Source organism: Crinia signifera, chromosome 3 (assembly GCF_055691185.1).
Source record: "Crinia signifera chromosome 3, ASM5569118v1, whole genome shotgun sequence".
NCBI lineage: Eukaryota > Metazoa > Chordata > Amphibia > Anura > Myobatrachidae > Crinia > Crinia signifera.
In genome coordinates this window covers 329,703,756-329,724,606 of record NC_139219.1, presented here as the reverse complement: position 1 = coordinate 329,724,606, position 20,851 = coordinate 329,703,756, and the positions used below count along the sequence as shown (strand labels likewise).

Genomic DNA, 20,851 nt, shown 5'->3' with positions numbered 1-20,851 from the left:
ACAGCCCTTGTTAGTTCCAATGTATGACTTAGACTGTAATCATGCCCTTGCTGGTTCTGCAAACCAGCCGCCTTTTACAAGATGGGTTTGGTATGATGTCACCCTGTGGGACTCAGGTGGTATATCCAAACCCCAGATTCTCGGCTCTGCATCCCGCTATTCCAGGTTGTTATTGGTTCCTGAACAGCTGGGTACCGGGACTACAATAGTAGGGGAAGGAATGTGAGGTTATCAGATTCACTGTAAATCTGTAATTACTATATTTTATTAGGTGTAGTAATTAATGTACTATTTTAGTCCGTCGGTACCCTCTTGTTCTCCATATATGTCTATATACTCCCTATATGTGTGTGTAGTTCCAGATCAGATCGCTCTCGCCCTAATATGGTCTGCCAGGAAATACCCAGGAAATAAGTCACCAAAAGGTTATGTCCCATTACCATACTTTTGTTCCTGCTATCACAGGAGGGTGGAAGCTGAGGGGCAATCTCCACAGGGGGGTTTACAATTCTTTGCAAACCTCTGGGCTCTAGCAGACTTTGTGGAACCGGCCACCACAGGGGGTGATCAGCCCATAATGTAATCAGCCGATTATTGTTCCTGCTGTTTACATGAGGGGGATAGCTGAAGGACAATCACCACAGGGGGTGATCAAATTCCCCTACTATCAACAGGAGGGTTGTCCACAGGGGGTGACCACCACATAATGTAATCAGACTGTGTTTTATATCTTGTGTTGACTCTGCTATGCATATCTTGGCTACTTCCAGACTTTCTGGAACCGACCCCAGCAGGGGGCAGAAGCAGATGGGCAGCAGCAGTACCTGGGAGGGGGGATAAACCTGACTTGAATCCACCAATAGGGATTGAGTGCAAGCCCACTGATGGTATGGAGAAGCGTGGGAAATTGGAAGTTTTTAAAATGACTTGTACACCTGCCAGCTCAGTATGTTAGTCGCAATCCGGTCTCAGGGGTCCTACCCTTCACTGGATCTTGTGGAACACATCGTTTGCCCGGGAAGGGGGCATCCTACCAAGCTCTGGTGTGGAGCGTCTGTGTTGTGTGGATTTACACAGGTTTCGGCTATCACTGCTGTGTGGATTAAGTGATAGTTTTGTGCTTTGGAACTGCTGCTACAAGGACTGCCATTGGACTGCTACCCGATAACGTTTATATGCTACATTTGACTCTTTTTCCTGTCTTCATCTACTTTCGTGTGCTGTGATAAAAATAAACCATATTTTGGTTTCATCTGCTCGGTGTCTGAGTGATTGAGGAACTCGTACCCTCACAGCGCTCAACCATAACCATGTGTTTGTTCCAACCAGACAGATCTGCAGATAAATCTGCGTGTGTATGGCCACCTTAAGTCTCCTCTCCCACCCGGATGAGTCGAGCGCACACCGCTCCATCTGCCTGTCACTCCCGGCATACGCGTCATACCGGAAGTGGCGTACGCAGGTGTAGCAGCAGTGCGGAACTGCAGCCGGCGTGCTGCCCGTAGTGGCAGACGCCAGTACACCCACTTCAAGGACTACACAGCGAGGGACGGTCCAGGAATGCAGTGATCCACATAGGGTATCACCACCAGGTGTTTTTGGGAGGCCAGCTCCTGGTGCCATTCATATACCTTCCATGACCCATTGACTTATTTTGTCCTGCCGCACAGCCCACGTAGCCCTTGCACCCCTGATTGACATCCTACCTCTGTGTATTGCCCAACCACAGAGAACAGTTAATATCCCGCACACCAATACCCCCCATATCCCATACAGGTATCATTACACCAGTCGTCAGCAGACACAGCTAGGCTAGTGAGAGCTGCACGTACTGGTTTCTCTGTGTAGAATTGACACAGATTTCTTTTTGTGGTCTTCCACGCACCACCAACAATTACTTCATTGATTTCGGTATTTCATGAATTTTGTTATTTCATTAATTTTTGCTTGTATACATCACCGCTCATATTTCTGTGATTTAAAATAAATCCTTTGTGCACATTTACTCGTATATATATCTCCTCATTTTCCGTGACTGATTGGTTAACTACTAACTACTAACTACTAACCACACCCATCACCCAACACAATAGAGGGTGAGCGCAGAGCTACTACCACTTCAAATGTGCAGAGAGAATTAGATTTGGGTGGGTTTGTACTTTAAACTGATATCTATATTGCAGTGTAAAAATAATGCAGCCAGTATTTACCCTGCACAGAAACAATAAAACACCCAAATGTAACTCTCTCTGCACATGTTACATCTGCCCCACCTGCAGTGCACATGGTTTTGTCTATTAGAGAGTGATTGTGCTTTTCCGAGTGAATCAGAATAATCCCCAAAGTCTGTTCCTTTTCTTCATATTTATGTCTAGCATCCATGAAAAGGATTTCTCACAAAGATACATTGTAGCAAACCGTGTGAGTATCTGAAGGGCTTTCTTAGCAATAAGAGAGTACAGTACGATTTGGTGACAACAAAACATTGAGAGCGTTGTCATTCTGAACAGTTGCTGTTGAACCTGGCTCTGCTTAAGTTCAATGATTTAGTCGAGGTGAACGGCCGTCTCACCTGTGCTGGATATGACTCTCTGGTGGGAAGAATCTGTGGAGAGACTTTGCAAACTCATCTAACTGCATTCATTCATCCAGTGGCGTAAGAAAAACTTTTGCTCCCCCCCGCCAGGACAATTTCGCCGCCCCCCCCCCCCCCCCCGGGACAATTTTGCCGCTGCCCCCCGTTAAAAGACCCCCCCCCCCCCCCCCGGGGAGCTGGCTGGGGGGTCCGTGCGGCGCGGAGGTACCTGTATTCAGGGAGAGCCTGGAGGTCCCTGCGCCTGCGGCGCTGAGTATGTTGTTGCCGGGGTCCCTGCAGTGAAGTGGAAATAACACGCTATCTCCGTCGGAGATAGCGCGTTATTTCCACTTCACTGCAGGGACCCCGGCCGGCAACATCATAATTAGCGCCGCAGGCGCAGGGACCTCCAGGCTCTCCCTGAATACAGGTACCTCCGCGCCGCACGGACCCCCCTGCCAGCTCCCCGCTGCACCCACAAGCAGTGGGGAGATGGCGGAGAAAAAATAGTGCCCGCAGACCCCCGGCGCCTCCCCGCCACCGCGGGGGCTGCGGCCTTATAGTTACGCCACTGCATTCATCTTCAGTTCCCTGGCTGCAGAAATGTCTCTAATTCCAAATTCATCTTCCATCTTACACAGTAGTCCAGCGGGGAAAGTTTGGGACGTTATTATTCTCTGTTCATCGTTTCCATAACGGTCGTTTAAAAAAAAAAAAAAGATTTTCTTCCTCTTCGATGATGTTGACTCCACCCCCCTGCATCTGTTGAGATGATTAATTACATCGAAGATATCGTCAATGTATGCCAAAATGAGAATCAATTCAGAATTTTTGAAGCAATCGGCATCATAATGTTGGTGCTCTCGCAAAAATAGCGCTAATTCCACACGCATGGCAGAAACACGATTCAGCACTTTTCTCCGGGATAACCACCAAATGTTACAATGGTACATAAGTACCTCGAATTCAGAGCCCATTTCTATACACAGCTCTTTGAAGATGCGGCGCTTCAGAGCACTATATCACACGTAAGCCCTTATTCAGATCTGATCGCAGTACAAATTTGTTCTCAAAATGGCCAAAACCATGCTGCACTGCAGGTGGGGCAGATGTAACATGTGCAGAGAGAGTTACATTTGGGTGGGGTGTGTTGAAACTGAAATATAAATTGCAGTGTAAAAATAATGCAGCCAGTATTTACCCTGCACAGAAACAAAATAACTCACACAAATCTAACTCTCTCTGCACATGTTACATCCGCCCCACCTGCAGTGCAGCATGGGTTTGCCCAATTTGAGAACAAATGTGTACTGCGATCAGATCTGAATAAGGGCCATAGTTCACACATTCCACTACAATTTATAGTACTACTGCCACTTGTGGAGGCAGGGCTTTTGTTGCCAGTGCATGCCTCTGCAGAATACAATGCGTAACCATGATGTGTGGTACGGCGACTTTCTCCAGCGCACCAAAACCAGAGTTTCATCTCAGCATGGCTGGCGCTCCGTCCAAACAAAGTGCAGGAACCATATCCCAGGACAAATTGTTGTCTCTGAAGAAGTCATTCACAGGTTTCCTCACATCAGCTGCCTTAGTTGTTGTAAGAGGCTTACAAAATAATAAAATCTTCCTTTATCATGTCATCTTTCACATAGCGCACAAATAAAACAAGCCGTAGATTGGAAACATCGGTGGTCTGGAATTTTGATGGGCTTGAAATCAGATCTGCAACTACTGTACGTGAGCCAAGGTGGCATTGCTCATGTCATATATTCTGTTGCTGATGGTGTCATTTGAAAAAGGAATTTGGGACAACTTATTTTCAGCGGCTTTTCCCAGCATGATATTCTCCATCTTTATCGCAGCTGTTTTTAGTATTTCACCAATGGTGTGTGGCTTTCCCGGCTTTGCATTCAGGTACACAACTTCGTATGATGTTGTTGAGATCAGTTTAGGTACAAAGCAGAGAACAGACAGATTGGTCCTGTCATCGAATCTGCGTCTTCACCTTGAGATCAGCAAGCGTTGCGTTGTGTTCTTGTATTTCCCATCCCCAAGCAGCTTTAGGAAGAGTTCCCTTAGTTTTGCCGGTGCTAGACTAGATCATACATGTGGGGTGTACTACAGGGCTGCCAGGTATAGCATTTTTTGTCATAAATTACACAACAAATTTTAGAATTTGCCATAAATATCCATCAATAGACTTTAGTATGTTATGGTGAAACATTGAAAATGCCATAAACGTATTGTGTGAATTCCAAAAGTATATTAATGCACCTGGCAACCCTGGCGAATGGAACAGACTCACACCTCCACCGAACCCTTGATACTGACTCACCGACCCCCACCCCCCCCCACCCCCACCCCCCAGACTGACTCACTGAACCCCTGACACTGACTCACTGAACCCCTGACACGGACTCACTGAACCTCTGGGATTCGATCGAACTCGAGTGTTATCTAATTAAGGAACAGATGTATCAGGCTTCAAAAAGTGATAAAGTAGAGAGTGACAAACAGCTCCCAATTGCCATGTTAGTTTGAAAAATAATAGTTAGGGGCTGGTTGTTTATCACTCTCCATTTTATTAATTTTTGAATTAATTTAATTATGAGACTCTTTTGCACTATAGTTTGTTTCCACTACAGTTCATTCACATTGTGAGGGGGCACTACGGTTCATTCACATTGTGACGGGGGCACTACGGTTCATTCACATTGTGACGGGGGCACTACGGTTCATTCACATTGTGACGGGGGCACTACGATTCATTCACATTGTGACGGGGGCACTACGGTTCATTCACATTGTGAGGGGACACTACGGTTCATTCACATTGTAACGGAGGCACTACGATTCATTCACATTGTGACGGGGGCACTACGGTTAATTCACATTGTGACGGGGGCACTAGGGTTCATTCACATTGTGACAGGGGCACTACGGTTCATTCACATTGTGACGGGGGCACTACAGTTCATTCACATTGTGACTGGGGCACTATGGTTCATTCACATTGTGACGGGGGCACTACGTCTCATTCACATTGTGACAGGGGCACTACGGTTCATTCACATTGTGCGGGGGGAACTACGGTTCATTCACATTGTGAGGGAGTCACTAGGGTTCATTCACATTGTGAGGGAGTCTCTACGGTTCATTCACATTGTGACGGAGTCACTAGGGTTCATTCACATTGTGACGGAGGCACTGCGGTACATTTACATTGTGAGGGGGGCACTACGGTTCATTCACATTGTGACGGGGACACTACGGTTCATTCACATTGTGACGGGGCACTAGGGTTCATTTACATTGTGACCGGGGTACTAGAGTTCATTCACATTGTGACGGGGGCACTACAGTTCATTCATATTGTGACGGGGGCACTACAGTTCATTCACATTGTGACGGGTGCACTAGAGTTCATTCACATTGTGACGGGGCTCTAGAGTTCATTCACATTGTGACGGGGGCTCTAGAGTTCATTCACATTGTGACGTGAGCACTAGAGTTCATTCACATTGTAACGGGAGCACTAGAGTTCATTCACATTGTGACAGGGGCACTAGAGTTCATTCACATTGTGACGGGGGCACTAGAGTTCATTCACATTGTGACGGGTGCACTACAGTTGTTTCACATTGTGACGGGGGCTCTAGAGTTCATTCACATTGTGACGGGGGCACTAGAGTTCATTCACATTGTGACGGGGGCACTAGAGTTCATTCACATTGTGACGGGTGCACTACAGTTGTTTCACATTGTGACGGGGGCTCTAGAGTTCATTCACATTGTGACGGGGGCACTAGAGTTCATTCACATTATGACGGGGGCACTAGAGTTCATTTACATTGTGACGGGGGCTCTAGAGTTCATTCACATTGTGACGGGGGCACTACGGTTCATTCACATTGTGACGGGGGCACTACGGTTCATTCACATTGTGACGGGGGCACTACGATTCATTCACATTGTGAAGGGGGCACTACGGTTCATTCACATTGTGAGGGGACACTACGGTTCATTCACATTGTAACGGAGGCACTACGATTCATTCACATTGTGACGGGGGCACTACGGTTAATTCACATTGTGACGGGGGCTCTAGAGTTCATTCACATTGTGACAGGGGCACTAGGGTTAATTCACATTGTGACGGGGGCACTACAGTTCATTCACATTGTGACTGGGGCACTACGGTTCATTCACATTGTGACGGGGGCACTACGGTTCATTCACATTGTGACGGGGGCACTACGGTTCATTCACATTGTGCGGGGGGAACTACGGTTCATTCACATTGTGAGGGAGTCACTAGGGTTCATTCACATTGTGAGGGAGGCACTACGGTTCATTCACATTGTGACGGAGTCACTAGGGTTCATTCACATTGTGACGGAGGCACTACGGTTCATTCACATTGTGAGGGGCGCACTACGGTTCATTCACATTGTGACGGGGACACTACGGTTTATTCACATTGTGATGGAGGCACTACGGTTCATTCACATTGTGACGGAGTCACTAGGGTTCATTCACATTGTGACGGAGGCACTGCGGTACTTTCACATTGTGAGGGAGGCACTACGGTTCATTCACATTGTGACGGGGGCACTACAGTTCATTCACATTGTGATGGGGCAATAGGGTTCATTTACATTGTGACGGGGGCACTAGAGTTCATTCACATTGTGACGGGGGCTCTAGAGTTCATTCACATTGTGACGGGTGCACTACAGTTTTTTCACATTGTGACGGGGGCACTACGGTTCATTCACATTGTGACGGAGGCACTACGGTTCACTCACATTGTGAGGGAGTCTCTACGGTTCATTCACATTGTGACGGAGTCACTAGGGTTCATTCACATTGTGACGGAGGCACTGCGGTACATTTACATTGTGAGGGGGGCACTACGGTTCATTCACATTGTGACGGGGACACTACGGTTCATTCACATTGTGACGGGGCACTAGGGTTCATTTACATTGTGACCGGGGCACTAGAGTTCATTCACATTGTGACGGGGGCACTACAGTTCATTCATATTGTGACAGGGGCACTACAGTTCATTCACATTGTGACGGGTGCACTAGAGTTCATTCACATTGTGATGGGGCAATAGGGTTCATTTACATTGTGACGGGGGCACTAGAGTTCATTCACATTGTGACGGGGGCACTAGAGTTCATTCACATTGTGACGGGGGCACTAGAGTTCATTCACATTGTGACGGGGGCTCTAGAGTTCATTCACATTGTGACGGGTGCACTACAGTTTTTTCACATTGTGACGGGGGCACTACGGTTCATTCACATTGTGACGGAGGCACTACGGTTCACTCACATTGTGAGGGAGTCTCTACGGTTCATTTACATTGTGACGGAGTCACTAGGGTTCATTCACATTGTGACGGAGGCACTGCGGTACATTTACATTGTGAGGGGGGCACTACGGTTCATTCACATTGTGACGGGGACACTACGGTTCATTCACATTGTGACGGGGCACTAGGGTTCATTTACATTGTGACCGGGGCACTAGAGTTCATTCACATTGTGACGGGGGCACTACAGTTCATTCATATTGTGACGGGGGCACTACAGTTCATTCACATTGTGACGGGTGCACTAGAGTTCATTCACATTGTGACGGGGCTCTAGAGTTCATTCACATTGTGACGGGGGCTCTAGAGTTCATTCACATTGTGACGTGAGCACTAGAGTTCATTCACATTGTGACGGGAGCACTAGAGTTCATTCACATTGTGACAGGGGCACTAGAGTTCATTCACATTGTGACGGGGGCACTAGAGTTCATTCACATTGTGACGGGTGCACTACAGTTGTTTCACATTGTGACGGGGGCTCTAGAGTTCATTCACATTGTGACGGGGGCACTAGAGTTCATTCACATTGTGACGGGGGCACTAGAGTTCATTCACATTGTGACGGGTGCACTACAGTTGTTTCACATTGTGACGGGGGCTCTAGAGTTCATTCACATTGTGACGGGGGCACTAGAGTTCATTCACATTATGACGGGGGCACTAGAGTTCATTTACATTGTGACGGGTGCACTACAGTTGTTTCACATTGTGACGGGGGCTCTAGAGTTCATTCATTGAGGAGCACTTGTTTGGGATTTATTAGGAAGTGCCAGGGAGGGGGGGGCATGGGGGTTAGTTGCTACTGCAAGGGGACAGGGGACTGATTGATATGAGATGTTGTGACCCACAACTTGGTACTGGCACCGGAACAGATCTTCCCATCGATGTTATTACACCATGGAGGCAGCAGAGATCTCCACCAGGTTCTCAAACTTGACCCTGAGGACCTCACATGGTTCATGATTTCCAGGTCTCCTGTGGAGTTTTAAATATGACAGTTGGTGATACACAGCGCATCTGCTGGGTGATCTGGAAAACCTGGCCTGTGTGGGGTCCTGAAGACCAAGTTTGAGAACCCCTGTCATAGAAGGACAAGAGATGGCAGCGGCAGCTATGAGTGAGCTCACCAGGTCCAGCAGCGGAACCCAGCAGACCTGTGAGAAGACCTTGGTGGGATGACGCCTCTCATCTCTGTCACTTTAAACTCTCTTCGTAGTTTGTAACTGTTATATCTGTAGAGAGAACATTATGTGTTAGGTAATTACTTGCTGCAAGTACATGTCTATCTTGTTTTTACAGCAGGAATGTGGAACCAGGCCCCATGCTTGCCATAGGCCCAATTAGAAAAACAGCAATATGCAATAAGTGTCCACAGAAACAGGAATACTACAAGGAAATTAAACACCCCAAGGGATAGTCCCAGGAGTGAAGTTGTTCTAGGACTGGTCTGCTGTCCTATTCTCTGATAGACCCCTTTGGTCAGCTGGTCCTAGAGCAGCTTCTGGTTGGTTCAGAGAGTCAGCTGACAGGAATCAAGATGGAAGCACACATGCACCAACAATATGAGAGATGATCCTAAAGATATGCCAACCATCCGGCTAATTGGCAGATAGAAGGCCCAGGGGTGCTTTCAGTGGTCCGCAGGAGGTCACCTATGCATCCCCTATGTTTTGTGTCCCAAAAGTCTTAATAGAGGTCAGCATTGTCACACAGGTAGCACAGCGGTGCCTGTGATGGGTAATACACACAGACTCCTTCCGCCCTTCAGTTGTACTTCTATGGAATACATGGTTATTTTGTCACACAGCCCCCGTTCTACAACTAGATAGCAGCATTAGGTGACACATTTCACTCTCTCCCATATACACTTGTATCACCTACAGTATATACACTTGTATCACCACTGCCATTGTGTCCTCCGCTAAAGCAAAAGATTCCAAATAAAACTGTATGCGATGAAGCAAACGTAGGAGCACAAGAACAGAATTTTGCACTAGATTATCTCCACTTTTACAGCTTGTAAATGGCCTTTACTGAGTGACTGAGTAATACAGTATGTTCTCTAGTTCAATATGACTCTGGACTGTCTTCCTGTTAATGATATTAAAATAATCACCGCCAGGGGGCGCCAGTGATCTGTACGTTTCATTTCAGCAATTGTTACTTGTATTGTTACTTGTATTCCAGAAGCTGTAAAGAAGAAATGCAGTAAGGGCCTGGTTTCTTGCACCGCAGCACCGAACTCCCGACCAAATTCGCATCACAGTACACAGGTCTGAATTGGTCCCATAGTGCTAAGCCATGCAACAACAAATGGGTACCCCAGCCCACCAGCCCACCAGGCCTTGACTTTATAAATTACAAGTTTAATCTTGCCACAAAACTAGATGGAAATAGCTGGGGTACTTGTGTAGTTTCACGGCGCCGCCGCGTGCACACTCTGCCAGAGGCTCTGTTTACCTGTGCGCGTGCCGCTCTAGCTCTGTCGGACTGTGCGCGTGCCGCTCTAGCTATAAACTGCGTATTGTCAGCTACGTTATCAGAGTAGCGCCGGGCAGCAGCAGCGCGCTGCCCAGGCGCTGACAGGTCACTGTGGTACTTGTAGTTCCACAGTGAAATAGGCAGCCCTGCGCACCGCTGACAACGGGGGCATGTAAAAATGGACACCCCGGGCACACCGCTATCAAAGGGGTAGTCCCCCATGCAGACGCTAAATTTAGACGCAAAAGCGTCTGAAACCCGGACTATCTGCAAGCCGCTAAGAAGGGGGAGTCAGGATTCAGACGATAAAGCGTCTCAAACCCGACTACCTGCTAGCCGCTACGAAGGGGTTGTGTCCCCCATGCAGACGCTAAAACTTAGACGCTTTAGCGTCTGAAACCCGGACTAACTGCTAGCCGCTAAGAAGCCGGGGTTTCTGGACTTAGACGCTAAAGCCTCTGAATTTAGTTGCAGCTAGAGCAGCACGCGCCCAGAGTCTTGCAGGCTGCCAAGTTTCAAACAGAGTGTGCGCGCGGCGGCAGCGCCGTGAAACTACACAAGTACCATAGCTGGTTTTGTAATATCGCAACTCATAAACATACCTGTGTGTGTGTGTGTGTGCATATATATATATATATATTTTTTTTTTTTTCACATGAGATATCTTGAATTGTTAGGTGTCACTTTCTCACCCTGTTATAATCTGGTGCATTGTTCCTGCCGCTATCCCAATGTAATCATGTCGTACCCTGCTGGCAGCGATCATAATTGCGCTGTATACAGTACACCAAACACTGTTACTCTCAGACTGCTGTGAATGTAAGTTCATGTTTGTTTTTATGCTGAAGAACGACAGCGGAAACACTTTGATCCCCAGTGACCCTAAAATATGCAATTCTGTTTTTTCTTTCCATTACAAAATGTGTTTTGTTTTATAAACGTCTGTGTGATTTATAGGGGCTGACATACAGACTTCTGAGACTTACACATGGAAGAGCTAGCGGCTAGCCTAATCGTATTAACAGGGAGCAGCAGCAGGGCGGGGCGCACGTTCCGATGGTTACCTTCAATGGTGTGAATATAGACGCAATATAGTTGGGCGTTGTTGGGTGTTATATCGTTGAGCGTTCATATCCCCGGCGATAATGGCTGAAATCGCCCGTACACAAACGGCTTAATGTTAACTTGTCAAAACATCATGTAGAATATAACTTTTATTGATTTACCCTAAAACCACCTTAAAAAAGTATGCGAATACGTGTTAAAACAAATTACGGCAAAAATATAACCATTCCTTGCTACATAATTAAATAGTAATTCCAAATATTTCTCATGGGATGAACAGAATCTCAAGACCCCCCCCCCCCCCCCCATCATCATCTCTCTGCAAGCTTTAATAAATCCTTGGTTCCACAACACAAATCCCTGGCACCTTCCATTCTCCTGCGCTTGGTACAGGGAGTGATGAAAGCGGCTTCCAGTGTGGCATTGCCCGACGTGCCCGTGAGACTGCGAGTGTTCCAGACAGAAGGAATGACGTGAATACTGTAGTAAGAGGAACACTTTATATGGGGGGATTGGAACATCACATATGTTGAATGCAAATAAGGTTTTGATCACATCAGGATCTCCAACCGGCTGGTCTGTCTTATTGACCCTGTAAGGGAGTCATACCTCCCAACTGTCCCAATTTCCATGGTACAGTACCATTTCTTTGGGACTATGACTTTGTCCTGCGGTGGGGGTGGGGGAGTTAGGACCCCTGTCTGCTGCTGTTATAATGAGAAGAGCAACACGGAATAGACGCTGTGCACGTGTCTATTCAATGGGGGATGGGGCGTTGCCAGCAGCTCTCAGAACGCAGTCCATGCCCCCAAAATGGCAAAAGTGGGAGGTGTGGCTTGTGGGAGTATCATTGCCGCTAAGCCAAGCCCCCTTTTGACAGGGCAATGCCCCTTTCATGGCACCAGGTACTGATCACAGAGGCGACCATTGGGGTGATTCTTGTCTGTTCAGAGAGGGCCAAATTCGGGCCCATTCCGATGGTTTGGGGACAGCGCATGTGCAGGTCCCCTTTGTCAATGGCTTCTGTGAATTGCATAGTCGCTGTGTTGTTCACAGGGATCAGGACGGGCCAGGGACGGATGGCGGCGGGGTTGTGTGCCACTCATGGGAACTCCTACTGTCAGACCCTCCAGCCCATTCCCTCCCCCCCCCCCATGCAGCAGCTTCTGTACGTTATACAGTGTCAGACCCTCCAGCCCATTCCCTCCCCCCCCCATGCAGCAGCTTCTGTACGTTATACGGTGTCAGACCCTCCAGCCCATATTCCCTCCCCCCCCCATGCAGCAGCTTCTGTACGTTATACAGTGCCAGACCCTCCAGCCCATTCTCCAGCTTATGCAAGAATACACTGAGGGGTCAGCAACAATTGCTGTCCCCTAGGAGCACTTAGTTTGAGTCGTTTGCTTAATTAGGAGCAGCTGCTGCAATGGGAGGGTCAAGTCCCACAAAAGATATCAAACATAAAATCACACAAGAATTAGCAGAACTCAAATTAAATGAGAGGATCAATATGATAAAAAATTCACAATTTAATAATAAAATTAATACATAGAGGACACTACATGAATAAACACTTTAGCATAATATTATAACACATGTGTCATTGTGTAAGTTAAGAATTCTAAAAATTTATATCTCAATGGCTGGATGATCAGATCTCACGTGGGTGGGGGAACCCCGGTTGGGGGTGAGAATATGTCCTGCACTGTCCACAATGCAATGGTCCCAATGGAATTGGAGTCCTTGTGAATGCGGCAATGTGATGTCCTGTGTGCCCACCGAGGGAGTGGCTGTTGTTTTGAGCCTACCTCCAACGTCTTGGCACTTTGTATCCAAGTTGACAGGTATTTAGCCGAAGACTTCCACTGTTTAGGGGACCCGTGGTCAGAAGAATAAGCAGGTAAATGGTCACATGTTCTCTCTGGATCAAAGTAGCCAAAACAGCACCACCAACGCGTTTCCCTGAACTAATGCCAGCTTCGTCAAGGTGTCCTTGTATTATCTGTATTATTAAATTGTGAATTTTGTATCATATTGATTCACTCATTTAATTTGAGCGCTGCTAATTCTTGTGTGATTTTCTGTATGTTATGCAATGTCAGACTCTCCAGCCTATTATCCCCCTCCATGCAGCAGCTTCTGTACATTATACCGTGTCAGACTCTCCTGCCCATTCTCCCCCCCCCCCATGCAGCAGCCTCTGTTCGTTATATGGTGAGAATTGCCGGTTACTGTCAGGCCCTCCATCCCATTCTTCCCCCCATGCAGCAGCTTCTGTACGTTATACAGTGTCAGACTCTCCAGCCCATCCTCCCTCCCATGCAGCAGCTTCTGTACATTATACCGTGTCAGACTCTTCAGCCCATTCTCCCCCCATGCAGCAGCTGCTATACATTATACGGTAAGAATTGCCGGTTACTGTCAGACTCTCCAGCCCATTCTCCCCCCATGCAGCAGCTTCTGTACATTATACCGTGTCAGACTCTCCGGCCCATTCTCCCCCCCAAGCAGCAGCCTCTGTTCGTTATACAGTGAGAATTGCCGGTTACTGTCAGACCCTCCAGCCCATTCTACCCCCATGCAGCGGCTTCTGTACATTACACGGTGTCAAACTCTCCTGCCCATTCTCCCACCATGCAGCAGCTTCTGTACATTATACTGTGTCAGACCCTCCAGCCCATTCCCCCCCTCCCCATGCAGCAGCTTCTGTACATTATACCGTGTCAGACTCTCCTGCCCATTCTCCCACCATGCAGCAGCTTCTGTACAGTCAGAATTGCCGGTTACTGTCAGACCTCCAGCCCATTCTACCCCCCATGCAGCAGCTTCTGTACGTTATATGGTGTCAGGCCCTCCAGCCCATTCTACCCCCCATGCAGCAGCTTCTGTCTGTTATACAGTGTCAGACTCTCCAGCCCATCCTCCCTCCCATGCAGCAGCTTCTGTACATTATACCGTGTCAGACTCTTCAGCCCATTCTCCCCCCATGCAGGAGCTGCTATACATTATACCGTGTCAGACTCTCCTGCCCATTCTCCCCCCCCAAGCAGCAGCCTCTGTTCATTATACGGTGAGAATTGCCGGTTACTGTCAGACCCTCCAGCTCATTCTCCCCCCATGCAGCAGCTTCTGTACATTACACGGTGTCAAACTCTCCTGCCCATTCTCCCACCATGCAGCAGCTTCTGTACATTATACTGTGTCAGACCCTCCAGCCCATTCTCCCACCATGCAGAAGCTTCTGTACAGTCAGAATTGCCAGTTACTGTCAGACCCTCCAGCCCATTCTCCCCCCCATGCAGCAGCTTCTGTACATTATACCGTGTCAGACTCTCCTGCCCATTCTCCCACCATGCAGAAGCTTCTGTACAGTCAGAATTGCCAGTTACTGTCAGACCCTCCAGCCCATTCTTCCCCCCATGCAGCAGCTTCTGTACGTTTCATGGCTTCAGACCCTCCAGCCCATTCTCCCCCCATGCAGCAGCTTCTGTACATTATACCGTGTCAGACTCTTCTTCCCATTCTCTCCCCCCCACCCCCCCCCCACCCCCATGCAGCAGCCTCTGTTCGTTATATGGTGAGAATTGCCGGTTACTGTCAGACCCTCCAGCCCATTCCCCCCCCCCCATGCAGCAGCTTCTGTACATTGCACGGTGTCACTCTCCTGCCCATTCTCCCACCATGCAGCAGCTTCTGTACATTATACCGTGTCAGACCCTCCAGCCCATTCTACCCCCCATGCATCAGCTTCTGTACATTATACCGTGACAGACTCTCCTGCCCATTCTCCACCATGCAGAAGCTTCTGTACAGTCAGAATTGCCGGTTACTGTCAGACCCTCCAGCCCATTCTCCCCCCCAAGCAGCAGCCTCTGTTCGTTATACGGTGAGAATTGCCGGTTACTGTCAGACCCTCCAGCCCATTCTACCCCCCATGCAGCAGCTTCTGTACGTTATATGGTGTCAGAACCTCCAGCCCATTCTACCCCCCATGCAGCAGCTTCTGTCTGTTATACAGTGTCAGACTCTCCAGCCCATCCTCCCTCCCATGCAGCAGCTTCTGTACATTATACCGTGTCAGACTCTTCAGCCCATTCTCCCCCCATGCAGCAGCTGCTATACATTATACGGTAAGAATTGCCGGTTACTGTCAGACTCTCCAGCCCATTCTCCCCCCATGCAGCAGCTTCTGTACATTATACCGTGTCAGACTCTCCTGCCCATTCTCCCCCCCAAGCAGCAGCCTCTGTTCATTATACGGTGAGAATTGCCGGTTACTGTCAGACCCTCCAACCCATTCTCCCACCATGCAGCAACTTCTGTACATTACACGGTGTCAAACTCTCCTGCCCATTCTCCCACCATGCAGCAGCTTCTGTACATTATACTGTGTCAGACCCTCCAGCCCATTCTCCCCCCCCATGCAGCAGCTTCTGTACATTATACCGTGTCAGACTCTCCTGCCCATTCTCCCACCATGCAGAAGCTTCTGTACAGTCAGAATTGCCAGTTACTGTCAGACCCTCCAGCCCATTCTTCCCCCCATGCAGCAGCTTCTGTACGTTTCATGGCTTCAGACCCTCCAGCCCATTCTCCCCCCATGCAGCAGCTTCTGTACATTATACCGTGTCAGACCCTTCTTCCCATTCTCTCCCCCCACCCCCCCCCCCCCATGCAGCAGCCTCTGTTCGTTATATGGTGAGAATTGCCGGTTACTGTCAGACCCTCCAGCCCATTCCCCCCCCCCCCATGCAGCAGCTTCTGTACATTACACGGTGTCACTCTCCTGCCCATTCTCCCACCATGCAGCAGCTTCTGTACATTATACCGTGTCAGACCCTCCAGCCCATTCTTCCCCCCATGCAGCAGCTTCTGTACGTTTTATGGTGTCAAACCCTCCAGCCCATTCTACCCCCATGCAGCAGCTTCTGTACGTTATACCGTGTCAGACCCTCCAGCCCATTCTACCCCCCATGCAGCAGCTTCTGTAAGTTATACAGTGTCAGACTCTCCAGCCCATCCTCCCTCCCATGCAGCAGCTTCTGTACATTATACCGTGTCAGACTCTCCAGCCTATTCTCCCCCCCAAGCAGCAGCCTCTGTTCATTATACGGTGAGAATTGCCGGTTACTGTCAGACCCTCCAGCCCATTCTCCCCCCCATGCAGCAGCTTCTGAATGTTATATGGTGTCAGACCCTCCAGCCCATTCTCCCCCCATGCAGCAGCTTCTGTACATTATACCATGTCAGACTCTCCTGCCCATTCTCCCCCCCATGCAGCAGCCTCTGTTCGTTATATGGTGAGAATTGCCGGTTACTGTCAGACCCTCCAGCCCATTCTCCCCCCCATGCAGCAGCTTCTGTACATTACACAGTGTCACTCTCTTGCCCATTCTCCCACCATGCAGCAGCTTCTGTACATTATACCGTGTCAGACCCTCCAGCCCATTCTCCCCCCCCCCCCGATGCATCAGCTTCTGTACATTATACCGTGTCAGACTCTCCTGCCCATTTTCCCACCATGCAGCAGCTTCTGTACAGTCAGAATTGCAGGTTACTGTCAGACCCTCCAGCCCATTCTTCCCCCCCCCCCCCATGCAGCAGCTTCTGTACGTTTTATGGTGTCAGACCCTCCAGCCCATTCTACCCCCCAAGCAGCAGCTTCTGTACGTTTATGGTGTCAGACCCTCCAGCCCATTCTACCCCCCATGCAGCAGCTTCTGTACGTTATATGGTGTCAGACCCTCCAGCCCATTCTACCCCCCATGCAGCAGCTTCTGTATGTTATACAGTGTCAGACTCTCCAGCCCATCCTCCCTCCCATGCAGCAGCTTCTGTACATTATACCGTGTCAGACTCTCCAGCCCATTCTCCCCCCATGCAGCAGCTGCTATACATTATACGGTAAGAATTGCCGGTTACTGTCAGACTCTCCAGCCCATTCTCCCCCCATGCAGCAGCTTCTGTACGTTATACAGTGAGAATTGCTGGTTACTCTCAGACCCTCCAGCCCATTCTCCCCCCATGCAGCAGCTTCTGTACGTTATATGGTGTCAGACCCTCCAGCCCATTCTACCCCCCATGCAGCAGCTTCTGTATGTTATACAGTGTCAGACTCTCCAGCCCATCCTCCCTCCCATGCAGCAGCTTCTGTACATTATACCGTGTCAGACTCTCCAGCCCATTCTCCCCCCATGCAGCAGCTGCTATACATTATACGGTAAGAATTGCCGGTTACTGTCAGACTCTCCAGCCCATTCTCCCCCCATGCAGCAGCTTCTGTACGTTATACAGTGAGAATTGCTGGTTACTCTCAGACCCTCCAGTCCATTCTCCCCCCATGCAGCAGCTTCTGTACGTTATATGATGAGAATTGCCAGTTACTCTCAGACCCTCCAGTCCATTCTCCCCCCTGTACAATCCGACCCTCTACTCCAGGCAGCTACATGTGTTTGTCATGATGGAGTGGGAGGTGGCGGAGATCCCTGGCTGCAGCATGTACTGAGCTGTGTCATATTACTCCTTCCCTGCAGTGGGAATCATTGTACAGGCTGAGCCCAGAGCAGCGAGTCCCAGAACTGGAGGTGTAGGATGCAAACGAGGACTTCTTCTGGGCTTTTCAATCCCAAGGAAGTTTGTCTGGGCGGTAACCCAAAGGAAGGCGCCTTGTGGGGGGACGTTGTTTTATATTCGGCCGCTGAGGGGAGATACAATACATATGTACAGAGGATGGTATCTCGTGTTAGGTTATTGGAAACAGACGACTTCATCGCAGCCAGACATCGCTTGTACTGTTGTGGCCGCTCGGAGAACATGAAGATCTCAGAATAATGACATTTGCCTCCTGACGGGGACAATACATTGTGCCGGGACGGTGTCCGGGAGGAGGGAACGGCGGGATCACTGGTTTACTGACTGCGGCGACTAGCCATGAAAGGTAGGTCACTGGAAAATGCACGTGGGGGTAAATAGATTGGAGTTCGATTGAAGATGGGATGTTGCCTGTAGCAACCAATTAGATGCTTTCTCATATCTTCTAGAAGTTCTTGAACTCCCATCTTAGTAAATTTACCCCACAAACGAACAATAGCAGATGCTGGGGAATACCAGAGACATGTGGGTATGCCAACAGGGAAACAGGCGGTTGTGGGGCACAGGGCACTGGCACCAGGCTACTGTAGCTGCTGCGTTCTAAACCTCCCAACACTCACTGATCTCCCAACATGCTGGGGATATCGGTGACTGTGTCCCGACCAACCAATCACAGCTTTGCTTTCATTTGCTTAGCCTGTGCAGGAATATTCTGATTGGTTCATGTGCTGGGAGCTGCACAAGGACCAGTTTGCCTGCTGGACTCTCCCCGGGTTCTGCTGGTTGTGTTTGTGCAGCGGAGGGAAGATCAGACCTGTGTTGGTGCTTAATACATTATAAGTGATAGTCATACATTATATACACGGGTCTAGATGGGAACGCCCTGTCATGTGTTACCCACTTCATGCCCCCTGTGTTTCTTTATTTATAAACTTGTTGTAGGGCGACTGGCAGATTTATCTAGGTAGACAGTCATAGGTGAAACTGGGGGTGGCCCAGGGGTGCATCGCACTACCCATTCGCCCAAAACATAGTTTATCATTTTTTATTACCCTCAATGGTTTCCGGTCACTCTACATTTGGGGAGTCTGCATTAGCTTCCTTGTTATGCCCCTTACACCCCAGACACACTGGAAATGAAAGTGCGCATTAGGGATGGCCATCGACCATCGATGATTTAAAATCATCGATGGTTTATGGCCGATGTCGAATACTTTTGCCAGATGGTTTCCCTACATTGATGGTAAAGGAGAACCGATGGTTCCTTTTTTTTTTTTTAAATGTGCCGGGAAACGGAGATTAGCTCCGCCCCCCGACACCCAGAAGCCCCGCCCCGGGTTTATATAATAGATGACATCGATAGCTAAAACTATCGATGGTTATCCATCAAATAGTTTACTACTATCGATGACTGGGTACAGAATCTCCATCGATGGCAACCATCGATGGCGTCTGCACCGATGGCCCTCCCTAGTGCGCATGTGCATGGGGCGCGATGATGTCATGCCACATAGTAGCATGACTAGCGCCCGGTGTGCTTCCATCGGAGCCCACCTACCCGACTGGCCGCCCTTGCTGGAAGCTGGACCCGTCAGTCCACCCGTTGGAACCTGACCCCATAGTCCAGTGTGTGTCTATGATATTGCTGTGTTAGGGGATTAAAAATGTACAGTTGAATATGGGACAAAATAATACAGTGATCTCTATGTGTCAGCCAATGTATGGAGTATAAGGTAATCTTTTCCATGCCCCCTTGCAGCAAGGCCACACCCCATGCAGCGAGGCCACGCCCCAATGCAGTGATGCCACGCCCCTTCTGGGCGTGTGCTCCTAAGGCACGCGCAATTTCTTTCAGAGAGCTGAACTTTGGAGCTCGGACCACCCGTTACCGACTTTCAAGTTTCGCCTACGATGACCTGCAGTCGGTCAACCGTTAGAAAAGGTCAAACTAAGCAGAAGGTCCCCATGTTTTTCATTTTTTCCCCCAGTTTTTGGGACTTTTTATGCTTTACCATCCAGGAGGACTCCGAATGTGAACCCTTAGGTGTAATGAGCACTGAACTCTGGGAAATTAATAGATGCACAAAGTTTCTATAAGTGATGAAGTAAAGTACCATCCAATCAGCTCCCAACTGTCATGTTACAGGCTGGGTTTGAAAATGACAGTTGGGAGGCCGAATGGATGTTACTCTGTCCCACTCGGGGCCGGCAGTGTCCCACGGCAGGGGGAGGGGGGGGGGAATTGGGAGTCTCTCCTGCCACCAGTGAATAGATGCTGGGCATATGAACACAGCATCTGTCCATGCCCCCACAGTGGCGAAAACGGGGCATGGCTTTGCGGTAGCGTTGTGAGTACGGGCCACGCCTCCTTCCCACTATGTCATGCCCCCAACATTTTCCGCCCCTCCTATGGCATGGTGAGGACAGTTTAGGGAAGTGGACATCGTCCCCCCTCGGGGGCGGGACTCACCAGCCGTCCTGGCAGAGGGTGGCAATACCGCACAGTGACCTCCTGTACCTCAAACTTGACCGCTGATCGAGAGCGCCCTCCCGCCAATTTATAAATTGATATTTGTGAAGCCAAATTGTGTGAAGGCCGAAAGGCCGGGTGGTAATTGAAGAAAGCAAGGGAGGGAGGGTCGGTGGGAATCCAGACTCAAAGTGAAGAAGGATCACCTGACTACCCCTTATATACCCCTGCATAAGCTACCACCCATTCTACACCTGATTAGCTACACCTACAACAC

The 20,851-nt window shown here is 49.1% G+C and overlaps 1 protein-coding gene across 3 annotated transcripts in view; it reads left to right on the top strand.

The window, feature by feature from the left end:
• Positions 1-18,023: 18,023 nt before the first annotated feature.
• Positions 18,024-20,851, top strand: part of SCARA3 (scavenger receptor class A member 3) — a 47,714-nt gene continuing 44,886 nt past the window's right edge. For all 3 annotated transcript variants that reach the window (XR_014471867.1, XM_083178853.1, XM_083178852.1), the window contains exon 1: positions 18,024-18,450. Coding sequence is in view for 2 of the 3 variants with exons in the window: in XM_083178853.1 (XP_083034979.1) it covers positions 18,444-18,450 (7 nt within the window). In the remaining variant the exon portion in view is untranslated. The remainder of the gene's footprint in view (positions 18,451-20,851) is intronic.